The sequence below is a fragment of the Aotus nancymaae genome, unplaced genomic scaffold (genome assembly GCF_030222135.1).
Source record: "Aotus nancymaae isolate 86718 unplaced genomic scaffold, 86718_ANA_hifiasm-v0.15.2.pri h1tg000006l, whole genome shotgun sequence".
NCBI classification, from domain to species: Eukaryota; Metazoa; Chordata; class Mammalia; order Primates; family Aotidae; genus Aotus; species Aotus nancymaae.
In genome coordinates, this window is record NW_026988417.1 from 91,079,320 (window position 1) to 91,096,419 (window position 17,100).

The 17,100-nt window shown below is 33.6% G+C and overlaps 1 protein-coding gene across 6 annotated transcripts in view; it reads left to right on the forward strand.

The window, feature by feature from the left end:
- RAP1GDS1 (Rap1 GTPase-GDP dissociation stimulator 1) overlaps positions 1-17,100 on the forward strand; it is a 195,143-nt gene that overhangs the window by 126,740 nt on the left and 51,303 nt on the right. For 4 of the 6 annotated variants that reach the window (XM_021666785.2, XM_021666783.2, XM_021666784.2 and 1 more), the window contains one exon: positions 11,612-11,758. The exons of the other annotated variants lie outside the window; for them this stretch is intronic. In XM_021666785.2, the coding sequence (XP_021522460.1) occupies positions 11,612-11,758 (147 nt within the window). The remainder of the gene's footprint in view (positions 1-11,611; positions 11,759-17,100) is intronic. 6 annotated transcript variants of the gene reach the window in all.

Sequence of the window (17,100 nt, forward strand, 5' to 3'; positions counted from 1 at the left end):
TTAACAAGGAACAGCACTATTACAGTTAGCCTGTAGAGCAAAATCCTGTTTCTAAACAATACTTAAAAAAACTTAAATATTTCACAATGTTGTATTATATTTATTATATTCTATTATATGGAGTAATGTATTAGTTTCCTAGGGCTGTTGTAACAAAGTATCACAAACTAGGTGGATTAAAATAAGAGAAGTTTATTGTTTCACAGTTCAAGAGGTTGTAAGTATGAAATCAAGGTGCTCGCCAGGCCGTGCCTCCCTCTGAAACCTATAGGAGAGGAGGACATTTTTGTCTCTTCTTAGATTCTGCTGGCCCCAGGTATTTTTTGGCTTATGGTAGCATAACTCCAATCCCTGCCTCTGTCTTCACATGGCATTCTCCTCTGTGCATCTGCCTCCTCTTTTAAGGACACAAGTCATATTGGATTAAGGATCTACCCAACTCCAGTAGGACCTCACCTTAACTAATTACACCTACAATTACCCTATGTCCAAAGAAGGTCACATTCTGAGACACTAGCAGTTAGAACTTAAACATATATTGAGAGAAAGCACACAATTTAACCCATAAGAAATAGAAATGACATCTGTTCCTCTCATATCAGTAACATTATCTCCTACAGAAAAAGATAATGAACTACGGAATATGAAAAGCCAGGCTAAGAATACACTAAGATATTAGAAAGAATTTTGATACTTGACTCCTTTTCAATTCAGATAAATTTAAAGATTTAACTAATAGTTTTTAACAATTACATTTTAATATGAAATTATTTACAAACTCCATCCCATTTGTTCATAAATTGGAGCATTCTTCACACAGAATTCTGGTAAAAAATAATTCAGTCATTTCCTTAACTTTGTGATATGATAGTTTGGGATTTTCATTAACATTTCTCATTTAGCTTTATAAGGCATCTAGATTTTCTAATGTGTGGCTAGTGTACACTGAGAACCAATGGGCTAGTTGAAGTTTAAAATGTAGGACTGTAGTCTGTTATAAAATTGACTGATATTGACTAAAAAGACAGAGTAGTATTTGTGTCCTTACATTTAAAATGAATCTAATTTGTCTTACCCATTGCTTTGAAATTTTTGTTCAGAATACATTATACATGTTCAAAATTTATCATAATAAACTATTTGTTCTTAGAGACTAAAAAGTGGGATACTAGTAGAGTCTGAAGGAAAAACTAATTTTACAAAGTTAAAAGATTGTATAATTTGTTCATTTTATATTCTTTTTTTTTTATTTTTTATTTCAATAAGTTTTTGAGGAACAGGTGGTGTTTGGTTACATGAATAAGTTCTTTAGCTTTGATTTCTGAGATTTTCGTGCATACATCACCCCAACAGTGTACACTGTACTCAATGTGTGTCTCTTATCACTCACCACACCCACCCTTTCCCTCAAGTCCCCAAAGTCCAGTGTATCATTCTTATGCCTTTGCGTCTTCATAGCTTAGCTCCCACATGAGTGAAAACATATGATGTTTGGTTTTCCATTCCTGAGTTACTTCACTTAGGATAATAGTCTCCAGTTCCATCCAGGTTGCTACAAATGGCATTATTTAGTTTCTTTTTATGGCTAGTTGTATTCCATGGTATATTTATATATGCTGTATTTTCTTTGGCTACTCATTCATTGATAGGCATTTGGGCTGGATCCATATATTTGTAGTTGCAAATTGTGCTGCTGTAAACATGCGCGTGCAAGTATCTTTTTCGAATAATGACTTCTTTTCCTTTGGTTGGATACCTAGTAGTGGGATTGCTCCATCAAATGGTAGATCTACTGCTTTTTAAAGGAATCTCCACACTGTTTTCCACAGTGATTGTACTAGTTCACATTCCCACCAACAGTATGTTTTCATTTCACCACATCCACACCAACATTTATTTTTCGATTTTTTGATTATGGCCATTCTTGTAGGAGTGAGATGGTATCACATTGTGGTTTTGATTTTCATTTCCCTGATCATTAGTAATGTTGAGCATTTTTTTCATATGCTTCTTGGCTATTTGTATATCTTCTTTTGATAATTGTCTATTCATGTCCTTAGCTCACTTTTTGATGGGATTGTTTTTTTTCTTGCTGATTTGAGTTATTTGTAGAGTCTGGATATTAGTCCTTTACCAGATGTATAGATCATGAAGATTTTCTCCCACCCTGTGAGTTGTCTGTTAACTCTGCTGATTATTTCTTTGGCTGTGCAGAAGTTTTGTCATTTAATTAAGTTCCATCTATTTATCTTTGTTTTTGTTGCTTTTGCTTTTGGGTTCTTAGTCCTGAAGTCTCTGCCTAAGCCAATGTCTAGAAGTGTTTTTCCAACATTATCTTCTAGAATCTTTATGATTTCAGGTCTTAGAAACCATGGTTTTAGGTTTAAGTCTTTAATCCATCTCGAGTTGATTTTTGTATAAGGTGAGAGATGAGGATCCAGGTTCATTCTTCTACATGTGGCTTGCCAGTTATCCCAGCACCATATGTTGAATAGGGTGTCCTTTCCCCACTTTATGTTTTTATTTGCTTTGTCAAAGATCAATTGGCTGTAAGTATTTGGGTTTATTTCTGGGTTATCTATTCTGTTCCATTGGTCTGTATACCTATTTTTATACCAGTACCATGCTGTTTTGTTGACTGTGACCTCACAGTATAGTTTGAAGTTGGGTAATGCCTCTAGATTTGTTCTTTTTGCTTAGTCTTCCTTTGGATATGTGGGTTCTCTCCTATGAATTTTAGGATTGTTCTTTCTAGTTCTGTGAAGAATGATGGTGGTATTTTGATGGGAATTACATTGAATCTATAGATTGCTTTTTGCAGTAAGGTCATTTTCAGTGTGTTGATTCTGCTTATTCATGAACATGGGATGTGTTTCCATTTGTGTCGTCTATGATTTCTTTCTGCATTGTCTTATAGTGTTCTTGTAGAGGTTTTTCACATCCTTGGTTAGGCATATTCCTAAGTATTTTATTTTACTTTTTGCAGGTATCATGAAAGGGATTGAGTTCTTGATTTGATTCTCAGCTTGGTTGCTGTTGGTGCATAGCAGAGTTACTAATTTGCATACATTAATTTTGTATCCTGAAACATTGTGGAATTCATTTATTAGTTCTAGGAGCTTTCTGGATGAGTCTTTAGGGTTTTCTAGGTATACAATCATACCATCAGCAAACAACAACAGTTTGACTTCCTCTTTACTGATTTGGATGCCCTTTCTTTCTCTCTCTCTCTCTCTTTCATCTGATTGCTCTGACTAGGACTTCCAGTACTATATTGAATAGAAGTGAGTAAGAGTGGGCATCCTTGTCTTATTCCAGTTTTCAAGGAGAGTGCTTCAACTTTTCCTCATTCAGTATAATAATTGGCTTTGAGTTTGTTGTAGATGGCTTTTATTACATTAAGATATATCCTTTCTATGCCAATTTTGCTAAGGATTTTAATCATAAAGGGATGCTGAATTTTTTCAAGTTTTTTTGAGTCTATTATCTTGTGATATTAAAAAAAATTCTGTATGTATTATTGGCATATGTGTGTTAAACAATCCCTGTACCCCTGGTATGAAACCCATTTGATTATGGTGGATTTTTTTTTTTTTTTTTTTTTTTTGAGATGGAGTTTCGCTCTTATTACCCAGGCTGGAGTGCAATGGTGCGATCTCGGCTCACCGCAACCTCTGCTTCCTGGGTTCAGGCAATTCTCCTGCCTCAGCCTCCTGAGTAGCTGGGATTACAGGCACACATCACCATGCCCAGCTAATTTTTTGTATTTTTAGTAGAGACGGGGTTTCACCATGTTGACCAGGATGGTCTCGATCTCTTGATCTCGTGATCCACCCGCCTCGGGGATTGTCTTTTTGTAATGACATTCGGTTTCACTTTGCTAGTGTTTTGCTGAGGATTTTTGTATCTGTGTTCAGGGATATTGGACCGTAGTTTTCTTTTTTTGTTACGTTCTTCTCTGGTTTTGGTAATAGAGTGACACTGGCTTCATAGAATGATTTAGGGAGGATTCCCTCTTTCTCTGTCTTTTGGAATAATGTCGATAGGATTGGTACCACTCTCCTTTGGATGTCTGATAGAATTCATCTGTAAATGGTCTGGTTCTGGACATTTTTGCTGGCAATTTTTTAATTATTTCAATCTCATTGCTTGGTTTTGGTCTGTTGAGAGATTCTATATCTTCCTGGTTTAATCTAGAAGGGTTGTATATTTCCAGAAACTTATCCATCTCCTCTAGGTCTTCTAGTTTATGTGCATAAAGGTGTTCGTAATAGCCTTGAATGATCTTTTGTATTTCTGTGGTATCAATTGTAATACCTCTTGTTTCATTTCTAATAGAGCTTGTTTTCTTGGTTAATCTCACTAGTGGTCTATCAGTTTTATTTATCTTTTCAAAGAACCAGCTTACTGTTTCTTTTATCTTTTGTATTTTTTTTGTTGTTGTTGTTTCATTTAGTTCTACTCTGATACTGGTTATTTCTTTTCTCTGCTGGGTTTGGGTTTGGATTGTTCTTGTTTCTCCAGTTCTGTGAGGTGTGACCTTATATCGTCTGTCTGCACTGTTTCCAACTTTTTGAGGTAAGTATTTAATGCTATGAACTTTCCTCTTAGCACCGCTTTTGCTGTACCCCTGAAGTTTTAATAGGTTTTGTTACTATTATCATTCAGTTCAAAGAATTTTTAAATTTCCATCTTGATTTCATTGTTGACCCAATGGTCATTCAGGAGCGGTTTATTTAATATCCATGTATTTGCATGGTTTTGAAGGTTCGTTTTGGAATTGATTTCCAGTTTTATTTCACTGTGGTCTGAGAGAGTACTCGATATAATTTCAGTTTTCTTCAATTTACTGAGACTTGTTTTGTGGTCTATCATATGGTCTGCCTTGGAGAATGTTTCATGTATTGATGATGTATATTCTGCAGTTGTTGGGTAAAAAGTTGTATAAATATCTTAAGTTCATTTGATGTACAGTGTAGTTTAATTCCATTGATTCTCTGTTGACTTTCTGTCTTGATGACCTGTCTAATGCTGTCAGTGATACATTAAAGTCTCCCACAATTACTGTGTTGCAGTCTATCTTGTTTCTTAGATCTAGTAGTAATTGTTTTATAAATCTGGGAGCTCCAGTGTTATAGGTGCATATATATTTAGGATTGTGATTTTTCCTATTGGACTAGTTCTTTTATCATTATATAATGTCCCTCTTTGTCTTTTTTAACTGCTGTTGCTTTGAAGTTTGCTTTGTCTGCTGTAAGAATAGCCATTCTTGCTCATTTTTGGTGTTCATTTACGTGGAATGTCTTTTTCTGCCCCCCTTTACCTTAAGTTTGTTTGAGTCTTTATGTATGAGGTGAATCTCCTGAAGGCAGCAATAACTTGGTTAGTGAATTCTTATCCATTCTGCCAGTCTATCTTTTAAGTGAAGCATTTAGGTCATTTTCACTCAATATTAGTATTGAGATGTGAGGTACTATTCTATTCACTGTGCTGTCTGTTGCCTGAATACTTTGGTTTTTTGCACTGTGATATTGTTATGTAGGTCCTGTAAGAGGCTTTAAGGAGGCTCTATTGGTGTATTTTGATTATTTGTTTCAAGATTTAGGGGTCCTTTTAGCAGTTCATGTATTGACTTGGTAGTGGCAAATACTCTCAGCATTTGTCTGAAAAAGACACTTTCATTTATGAAGCTTAGTTTCACTGGATACAAAATTCTTGACTGATAATTGTTTTGTTTAAGGAGGCTGAAGATAGAGCCCCAATCCTTCTAGCTTGTAGGGTTACTGCTGAGAAATTTGCTGTTAAGTTGATAAACGGTTTTCCTTTATAGGTTACTCATGCTTTGCCTCATAGCTCTTAAGATTCTTTCATCTTGACTTTAGATAACCTGATGACATGTGCCTATGTGGTGATCTTTTTGCGATGAATTTCCGAAGTGTTCTTTGAATTTCTTGTATTTGGCTGTCTAGATCTCTAGCAAGGCTGAGAGTTTTCCTCAATTATCCCCTCAAATATGTTTTCCAAAGTTTTAGATTTCTCTTCTTCCTTGGGAACACCAATTATTCTTAGGTTTGGACGTTGAACATAGTCCCAAAATTCCTGGAGGCTTCGTTCATTTTTAATTCTTCTTTGTCTTTAATGCATTGGGCTAATTCATAAGCCTGTCATCAAGCTCTAAAGTTTTCTGCTTGATTCTGTTGTTGATACTTTCCAGTGCTGTTTGCATTTCCCTCAGTGAGTCCTTGATTTCCAGAAGTTGTGATTTTTTTTAAATTATGCTATCCATTTCACTACTAACCTTTTCATATCCTGTATCATGTTTTTGATTCCTTTAAGTTGGACTTCATTTTTCTCTGGTGCCTCCTTTATTAGCTTAATAATTGACCTTCTGAATTCTTCTGGCAATTCAGAGACTTCATCTTGGTTTGTATCCATTGCTGATGAGCTAGTATGATCTTTTTCATGTGTTAAAGAACCTTGTTTTGTCATATTACCAGAACTGTTTTTCTAGTTCTTTCTCATTTGAGTAGTCTATGTCAGAGGGAAGAGCTGGGATTCAAGGACCACTGTTCAGGTACATCTCATGGTATGCTCCCTTGATGTGGGAGTTCTCCTCCTTCCCCTAGGAATGGGTCTTCCTGAGAGCTGAACTATAGTGATTGTTTTTGCTCTTAAGAGCTACTGAGCTCCAGGGTGGTACTGGGGAGTGTCTGCAAAGAGTCCTGTGATGTGATTCATCTTCAGGTCTTGCAACCATGGATACCAGCACCTGTTCTGGTGGAGGTAGCAGGGAGGTGAAGTGGATTCTGTGAGGGTCCTCAGTTCTGTTTTTGTTTAGTGTGCTGCTTTTCTGTTGGTTGGCCTCCAGCCAGGAGGTGGCACTTTTAATAGTGCATCAGCTATGGAGGGTGCAAACTAGCCTTAGGGGTATCTGGTTAAGTATAGTTTCTCAGGCGGTGGACAGTGTCATAGAGCTCCTAAGAGATTATGACCTTTGTCTTCACTTCCCAGGGTGGGTAGAGAAAGACCACCAGGTGGGAGTTAGGGATAGGTGTATCTGAGCTCAGCTTCTCCTTAGGTGGGGCTTGCTGTGGCTGCTGTAGGGGATGGGGATGTGCTTCCCAGTCCAGTGGAGTTATATTTCCAGGTAGATTTTGGCTGCCTCTGCTGAGTCATACAGGTTGCTACAGAAGTTGGAAAAAGCTGGCAGTCATGGGCTTCAGCAACCTCCCTCATAGCCCACAATGCTAAAGGCTGGTCTCACTCCCACCATCTCCCCCAACTCCTGCAACAGCACTGAATTTATTTCTAGGCAGCTGGTGGCCTGAGAACTTGCCCAAGCACATGAACCTCTGTGTTGAGGAAACAAGCATACTCAGTTTTTCAGCATTTCAAATAGTCTGCAGTAGTGATCTAGTTCCTTCAAAGGGTTTCTCAGATTTCCTGGTGTGTTCCTGCAGTAGTTGTTGGAGCAGAAGTTTATGTTGTGAGTCTTCACATGCTGCTCTGTCTGATTGGGAGCTGCAGGCTAGTCCTGCTTCCTATCTGCCATCTTCCCAAAATCTTGTTCATTCTTTGTTGTGCTTCTAAATGTAGTTATTTAAAGTGTATTATTTACAAGTTTTAGACATTTGTTTCACTCTCAGTGCATGGATTTGTGACTCTCCATGAGTTATTTGATACAGATATGAAAATTGTTATACTATGCCACTTTAAACCCTGAATCAGTTATATGTGAAATAGATCTTATCAAATCCTCTCTGCTTAGTGTGCATTTTAGACAGCTATTGTGTGATATAAGTTGGCCTTAATAGTTAAGTTCATGAATATTCTGAAAAGATTTGTTGGAAAGGATACCTACAAATTTTCACAAGTGAGTCTTTAAAAGTAGAGTCTCAAATTAATGCTAAGAAAATGCTGTTACCTTGTTTGACTCAATGGCATAGGTAATATACCTTTTTAAAAAGTATGTAATGAGGGAACATTGAATTAGATTTCCAAAGTTCCAGTTCAGAATGCTGATATTTAATCATTTCTTTAAGCAAAGGCTTCTCTCTGCATGTATGTATGTGTGTCTGTCTCTCACAATCATTCATCCTCAAGGTGAATAATTTATCAATATCTGTCAAAAGACCCCAGTCATTAAAAAATTAAGCACCTGTTATATACTAGGCATTTGCTGTCCACAAGGAGGAAACATGGTAAAATCCAAAGTTAGAATACACCGTAACACATGCCACAATAGTTAGATTCAGTGGTTGTATTTTACTTCTTTTCCTCACCCTTAGTGTATAACTTGTACCTGATAATAGTGTTTAACTTGGTACCATTTTTTTTCTCATTTGTGAGACATGATAACCATGACACAAATTTTATTGCTGCTTGCTTTTGATTATATAAGGACAGTGGACGTGCAGTATCTCTTTAGATTTAAAGCCCTGCTCTTACCTAATGTGAAGAATGATTATACTTGTACTGGAAACTACTTTGTGTGAAAGGCCTTTGTGTTAAAGGATTTAATAGGACTTTAAAGAGTATGCTACATTTTTTCTAGTGGTTGGATGCTTCATAATTAGGAAAATTGAGATGTAAATTATATTTTTAGAAGTGATAGCTCAGGATGCTTCACAAGTTAGCTGTTACTTATGAGAAAAGTGAAAGATGAGCTTACACTTAGGAATACACAAGTTTAGGATAAGAAACCTTTTGAAAATTATTTTTAAGTGAACAGTAATACTCATTATGATAATGTAACATACAGATAAACAGTTACCTTAACTATGGAAAAACAATTTATGGACTTGTGCAATGATAGCCATGGTATTTAAAATGATTTCTTATCCAAATACTACTGGAAATAGAAGTGAGTTGTAAGATACTTTTGAAGATGACTTATGTTACTAGTTTTGCTAGCGTAAAGGAACACAATATTATTATTTATTTCTTTGAATCTGTAAATTAAATATTTCAATAAAATGCTTTTACTTTGCTTCTCAGGCTGATTTGTCCAAAGAAAGAAAAAAACTCTATAACCATTCCTATAGTGGTGGTTAATATTTCTTGAACATAGATTACTATTATTGTAATTAATACATGCTTTGCTTTTCTTCTCAAATTTGGTATGTAATTTCTAGTATAGAGACTGTGTTTATGCCTTGCAAACGATTCTCAATAAGATATGAGTAAAAAGCTGTGTTATAGACAATTCAAACAGCATGGGGGGATGGAAGGAAGGGAAGAGAAGAAAAGCACTGTGGCTCTGAAACACAAATAGGTAATTTGCTTTGAGTTGTAATTGTGTTATTTGTTGCATCAAATTTGTTGAATAAGTTTGTATTTTAATTTATTGAATTACTGAACGTTTGAGCATTTACTAGCTTAGTGTGGATAGGAAGCCAGCTTTCACTCACAGTTCACTGCAAATAGGTGCCACATAGTTTCTAAGCCTTAGTTTTCTAGTATATAAAATTCCTAGTATATGAATACAAGGCTTGGTTTAGCTGTTCTCTAAGATGCCTTCTTCTAAGTCTTAAGCATACATGATTGATTTATATTTCAAAAGCCCATATTTACTCAGGAATTAAAATCAAATACTGTTTGAGCTTTGCAATTTAGGGATGGAATGTACTATACCTTCATATTATTGAAGGTCTGAACATTTAGATTTGTAATCCTAATTTTCAGTTTTCTGAGACATCATCCACATAAAAATTGCCCAGTAATTTAGATAGATAACTTATCTATGTTATGGAAAACAAAAAATTCAGGAGTTAGATTTCTAAATGAGATTTGACCAATGTTCTTGGCTGGTTTATCTAACTAACTACTCTGGCAGTATGACAATTTTCTGGCTGGGTACAGTGGCTCATGCCTTTAATCCCAGCACTTTGGTAGTCCAAGGTGGGTGGATCGCGAGGTCAGGAGATCAAGACCATCCTGGCCAACACAGTGAAACCCCATCTCTACTAAAATACAAAAAGTTAGCTGGGCGTGGTGGTGCACGCCTGTAGTCCCAGCTACTTGGGAGGCCGAGGCAGGGGAATCATTTGAACCTGGGAGGCAGAGGTTGCAGTGAGTCGAGATCATGCCACTGCACGCCAGCCTGGCAACAGAGTGAGACTCCATCTAAAAAAAAGAATTTTCTGTGATCTGATGAGCTGATTAGCATAGGGTCATGTTTTCCATCTTTATAACAATACAGTAAGTGGATAAAACTGTTTTGTTTCATTTTAGTATGGATTTCCTCAAAATTATGAACATAATATAGCTGATGTATTACTATATAATTTGTGTGTGTGTATAACCATAAGAAATTACCTATTTTAAGTTGTATCATCTAATATGATTCAGCAACAGTTATAAAGATATAACCTTAGTTTCAGTTCTTATATTTGGAAAATGAAAATCTTTGATTTTGTAACTAACTTCATAGCTATAATTCCTTTGTGAGTCTCTTCTTTTGTTGATCTTTGTGCTATACTTCTTATAGCTCAACAGTACAGTTTGGTAGCTACTAGCCAAATTTAGCTGCTGAGCAATTGAAATGTGGCTAGTCTGAATTGAGATGTAACTGTAAACTAGAAAACACTTGGATTTTGAAGATACATTATGAAGAAGATACTATAAAATGTTTTGTTAATAATTTATATATTGATTTGCATGTCAATATTTTATATATTTAATTGAATAAAAATATCACTAAAATTTTTCACCTGTTCTTTTTTAATGTGGCTATTTGTAAATTTAAATTACACATGTGGCTCACATTTATGGCTCACACATTTCTCTTGGACTTCTTCTAGAGGCTGTTTATATTTTATATAAGGAGTCAGATTTTTTATATTCTTTTTTTCATTTCTTTTCATTCCTGTGTTCAAAAGTTAGAAAGTATTCTAACTTTTTCCAACAGTTAGGTGACATCTGTTTTATGCAGTGTAGATGTACACATAATGGAAGTTATGTTTGTTTGACCATCACTTGACCACTTTTTGTAATGTTGAATTACATTGGTGTGCTCTAGAATAGAGGGAATGAGGAAAAAAGAAACACAAATCAAGAATGAAAAAAGGGAATATGCCTCTGGACTATAGGATTGCCATTAACAAAGACCCTAGTACTAATATTCAGGAATTACATATTGTGATCTAGAGTTATACCATATGGTTTTCTTTGATAATAGCTGACCTTGAAACCCAATGATAAAAAGTTATATTTAGTGTTTTTTTTAACCTGAGGTACAAAAACGTATAGAATATCACTTAGTTTCTATTTTTTTCTCTTACATAGAACTGTCATTTGTGAAAGAGAGAGTGAAAGTTTTCACATCATAAACTCCTAGGACACAGGGAAGTTCTGTAAGCTCCTGTATGATGCCAATGAGAATAATCTTATTTTGCTTAAAAAGTGGTTGTCTCTTTTCCCCATCCCACCCCCATTTCCATGTTTATTTCTTTTGTTTTGTTTTTTTCCAAAAAGACATATTTAATGTCCTGCTTAGGTTTATTTTCTATTTATTCATGAAATAAAGAATAACACTGTCATGTTTTGTATTTTAAATTGTAAGGTACATTTATTTTTTCTTTTATTTTTAATTTAACTCTTTGTTTTACAGATGAGGGCAGAAGTGCAGTTGACCAAGCAGGTGGTGCACAGATTGTAATTGACCATTTAAGGTCACTGTGCAGTATAACAGATCCCGCCAATGAGAAGCTCTTGACTGTCTTTTGTGGCATGCTGATGAACTATAGCAATGAGAATGGTAAACAAAACTGAAAACTTGCTTTGTCTCTGGGGGAAAAATTTAAAATCTTTACTATAGTGCAAAACAAAATATTTGAAAAATGAACAAAGAATTCATAAGTGGCATATAAAATTAATAATTAGCCAACATTAAATTTCAATGTTTCAAAAATGCAAAATGGTTAATTTGCTAAGTGGGACTAATATTTGAAGGGCTGCCAGTGTTGATCAGTATCAAAAACAAAAACTCCACAGCCCTACGGTATGATTTAAGCATTCTTACTATGAACATTTTAAAAATAAACAATAATAAAATAGTTTTATGTTCATTATATATATACCAAGAGTAGCTTTGAAATATGAACACTGTTTACAGAAGTAAAATTATTTTATCTAGATGCCAGGTTTACTTTGAATAATCTTTTTAAACTAGTAAAATTTGCCTTTAGAAATGAGTTCAGAGCAATTGCAGAGATCTCATTTTAGATATTTAATAAATTATTGTAAACAGCAGTTTTTTTTCTCTGTAAAACGTTTTTAGACCCTAGCAACAAATGACATGTCAATAATTTTCAGATAGCCTATATGGTTAATTAAATGAACATAAGTCAATGATATTAAGGCTTCATAATACTTTTGTGTCACAAAAATCCATTTGTTTATCATCTTATATGAATCACTATGTGAATCAGATATTCAAATTTTGGTATGTTCTTAGTATGTAACACAAATAAGGTTTTTCTATGGTTTGTTTCATAATGGCATTTTAAGTTGTGATATTTTGGCAGGGACATTTTATTTGCGTATTGGACATACAGTATTATTCTTTCATGTGTTCTAGAAACACATGGCCCTTTTGGCATATTTTTTATTTTATTTTTCACATTTGATAGTGTGGGTCCAAGTAAATATTATCAATAATTTAAAAAGATAAACCTTGGCAATAAATGGATACAGACATTGGCCCTTGATGTTAGTGACAACAGTGAATGGTGAGGACTGTGGTAAATGGAAGAGCCCTTGTCAACTGTTGAAAGAGGAAAACCTCTAGCCAGTTGTTTCTGTATGACGGTTTAGCCAAATACTGCCCAATCTTTTTTATTTTAGGGGTGGAAGGTAGGGGAGAAAGCCTGAAATATCTAGCTTTTTAGATAACATCTGAGTTTTAAATGTTGGATTAGATATTTTTAATACTATAGAAACTAAACAGAAAGTATCTTCAGGTCTCATCCTGTCTACGGGTTACCAGTTTTAAGCCTTTGAATTAAAATTATCTTTAATAATAGAGGTTAACAGAGTTTTTATTGATCAAATGGCTTACCTACTAGAGCTAATAGTAAATGGTAGTCTTCATAGGATAAGTTACATCTATTTTTCCTCCCTTCTGGTGGAATCAATTTTGAAGAAAAAATGCCCTAAATATAAACGTGAGACACAGAAAGGACAGAGCCTGAGTAATCCACAAAATAAATACATATTTCCTAAATAATTGAAATTTAACCATAATACACAGGTATCTTAATTGCATTAAGAAATCATTGGTCAGATTTTCATATTGTTATCTTTGCTTTTAACTGCATTTGGGCTTGGATATTTGAGAAAGTAATAAGAGCACTAAATGGCAAAAGGTTTTAGAAATATAAATGAAAGAAATTTTATGAAGTTACTCCAGTTTTGGATGTAATAGTCTTGTTATGCATCTAAACTAGTCATTAGTTATTTGAGGAAGCTGTTAAAAATCTGTATAGAATGTATCAGATGGCTGGTCTTCAAAAGGATCATGACTTCCAATCCAAAGCAGACAGTGACTGAGTCCCTATTATAGGGTATCCCAGTGTATAGAGAAGTGTTTGGAGAAGATTATGATTAACAGCATGTGGAGTGCACAGTCAGAATGTATTTTTTGTATATATTTATATATATAAAATATATATATTTTATATATATATATATACTTTTTTTTTTTTTTTTTTTTGAAGAGTAGGCTTTTTCTAGAGTTCAGGCATTCCCAAGACGTAAGAGACTTTAGAAAGCTATATTAACTTTTCTCTGAATATTATTGGACAAATTGCCTTTTTCTTTCATTATTTCAAAAGCTGCAGTTTGAATACAGCTTTTAAAACTTACCAAATAAAATAGACATAGTCTTGAGTATTTTTAAGAAACAAATGCGAAACTTTTAACTATATCCTCTTTCCTCTGCATCCTTTTTACATTTTGTCTGCCATGAGTGTCTTAGTTTGTGAAGTGATTCTTTTTCTTCTAATGTGCTTTCACTGAAATTATATCCTTTTGTGTTTGTTTGGCATAATTATTAAAGCATCTGTGTTATTGTGTCCATTATTTGACTTCTCTTTTCCTTAAAATTTATGTTTAAAGACTTAAATATTACATCATCTTTACTGACTTCACATTGTTTGCTGTTGATCATGTGCACCTAGATAAATAACAGCTTTTTGAAACTCAGGAGGCACTATTAGCACTGATAAGTTTATTTTTATATATATTTACTATGTAGAACATCAATATACAAGCCTCTGCTAAATTATGAGTCAAATATTTGAGTGACAAATAGCTTTTTTCTGCTCTGGCAGAAAAATTAACTGCCCTTGGACCCAACAACTTAAGCCTTATCTGTAGTTAGGAAGTTAATATATTATTCTTTAGTGCCGTGTATAAAATGTTTAAAGTATGCTGATTTTAAAAAGTACTGAGAGATCACAAAGATCCATCAAAATAATTTCCCTGAAGAGAGTATTTTCAAATTATTTATTAATCCTAAAGTTGAATTATACCAGTCCTAAAACAAACTTAGAATGTGTTGATTCAGATGCTTCCTGTTCATATAGTAATAGAGCATATCCACTTTTTAAACCCATTAAATAAGGAATAAAACAAGTTTCCTAAACACACGCAAGTCAAAATATGTTATGAAAATACTTAGTAATTTTTGTGTTATTTGCTAAAGCTGTATATAATTCATAATTGATCATTTCTAAAAGTTTTAAACTAGCTCAAGACTACACTTTTAAGCTAGGAACTGGATAAATGCTTTCGTTTGCCTATTGGTGAAGCAGTTAAAACTTTTAATACTCAGGTAAGTGTAGAATAATCTTAATAGCAAAAGTTATAGTTGTTTAGCCAGATAAGCTTATCAATAATATTGTATAAATAAAATAATATTTAAATAAGAGAAAACTTCATCCATTTTGGAAAAAATTATACATGTTTTTCACATGGCATAAAAGCACTCTTCGATTCTGTAGCTCATGAAAATAGCCTGAATGTTTAGCAATTGTGGCTGTAGGAAAGCATGTTGACAGTTTTACATCGAGTTTGAGAGTATCTTGAACTTGCTATATTTTTTTTCCTTCATTTAGTTGTTACAAATATAGTTACTTTATAATCCAAGGAACTCAAACTTTTAATTGTAGGCATTTTAATCTCATTAGTTTCTTAAGTTGTCTGTTTCCTTACTTTGGTTACCCAATGCCAAAACATTGCAGTGATGACTGAAAATTTTGTTCAGTCATCCAGCTGTTTTCAGATATAACACTGTTTTAGCACATAGGAGTTTGGAATATATTCACTGATATACTTTTCTGTATACTTAATATTGTCTAAAATTTTCATTAAAAAATTCAGTACTTGGAAGAGAAACATGTTATTGGAATACATTTGCTTCATTAAATAAGTTAGAAGCATTACAAACTCTTTTCCACTATATTAGTTGATGTTCCTTATCCACATATGGTACACGGTGGCAGCAGAAAGGGACATTGAAAGCATGTTGGTAGTAACAAGTACCAGATCTGTAATTAAAAATTTCCCGTAGGTGATCCACAAACTTGTTGAGTCTGCATATGTACACTTGAAAGTTAACTGCACATTTGAATAGAAACAAACCAGTGATCTAAAGCAAAGTACTAAAGACCAGAACACCATTTTGTTGAGGAATCTATTGGTAGTCACCATTGTTGTAAGTAGACATAATTAATCAATAAATATCTCATGGAAAGTGTAATTTTTTCTTAGTACAGTTGTGCTAGAGACACAAAGAGGGAAAATTCTGTTATAACTCTAAAGAAAGTGACAAATGATAAGCATTAACTAAAGTTACTAATTTTACATAAGCTATATGCTATAAGAGAGAAAACTAGAGCCAATTGAAATTTGCCATCAGGAAAGGAAAAATTAGTTTTTCCTAAAATTATTAACGTAGTCTATAGCTTCTTCATCTGACCTGTATTTTACATATACATGTGTGATATATGTATATATGATTTCTACAAATAGAGCTGATTTTTCTCTAATATTGTAATTACTCCTCATTATTGAATAATTTATCTTTTTTTGTAGTTCCTGAAATCTCTCTGAATACCTACATGATAATCTTACATTTATTTATTGCATGGACTGATGATAATTAAGCTATGATTGAAGGGAGGCCATGTATATAATTAAGGAAAAAGAACACCTGTGGTATATTACTGACGCATGACAACTGAATTTAAATATTAAGCTCATTATTTAAATTCACTCATTTAAAAAAGGTCTTTATTTCTTCTCCCCTAATTAAAGATTATTTAATGTGTAATTAATGTTAGCTGCTACTTTCATTTCAGTCAATAGCAACAATTTCTTAGTTTGTGATTAAAAACTAAAAAGCAGGTTGGCCTGATCTGCATGTTTATCCTTATGTTTCAGTATTACAGTACTTGATTACAGGTGAAAAAGAGCATTTCCTAGATGTTAGATGTTTAGAAAAATGATTTGCTTCATATGAGTGAGGAACTGTTTTTAAAGTTTACCTACTATGGTTACAAGATAATCATTTAATCATTTATATATTTTCTATATACTAAAATATTTTTGCCTTACTCTGAGGAAAAAGAACAAAACAAAATTTAAAAGATAAAATTGTATCTTTGCAATTTTGTCTTTTTTTAAACTTTTTCTTCTTTCTCAGAGATTCTTGTTCTGATACTTTTTCTCTTAATGAAACTAATTTTCTGTCATACTACATGTATTTTCTGTTCATTTTTTTCTCTATTTATGAAGATATGGGAGATGTACGTTTAAGTTCACATCTTTTGAAACCCAGTTTGTCACTTTATACTCTAATAAATTAAATGAACTGTGTTGAAGACTTTTATTGGGCAGCTGAAAGTACTTAGGCTTTTTTATTCTTTATTATACTATTGTTCTCTGTTTAAAAATTGTCTGATTTTTTGCTGTTTGTCCAACAGCTTTCTAATCAGTTTGCTAAAGCAGGTGGCTTTCATAAAGTTCTACCACAAGCGTTATTTTAAACAAATTGTTTCACTAAAGAATAGAGCAGTTATTCTGGTGCCTCTTGCT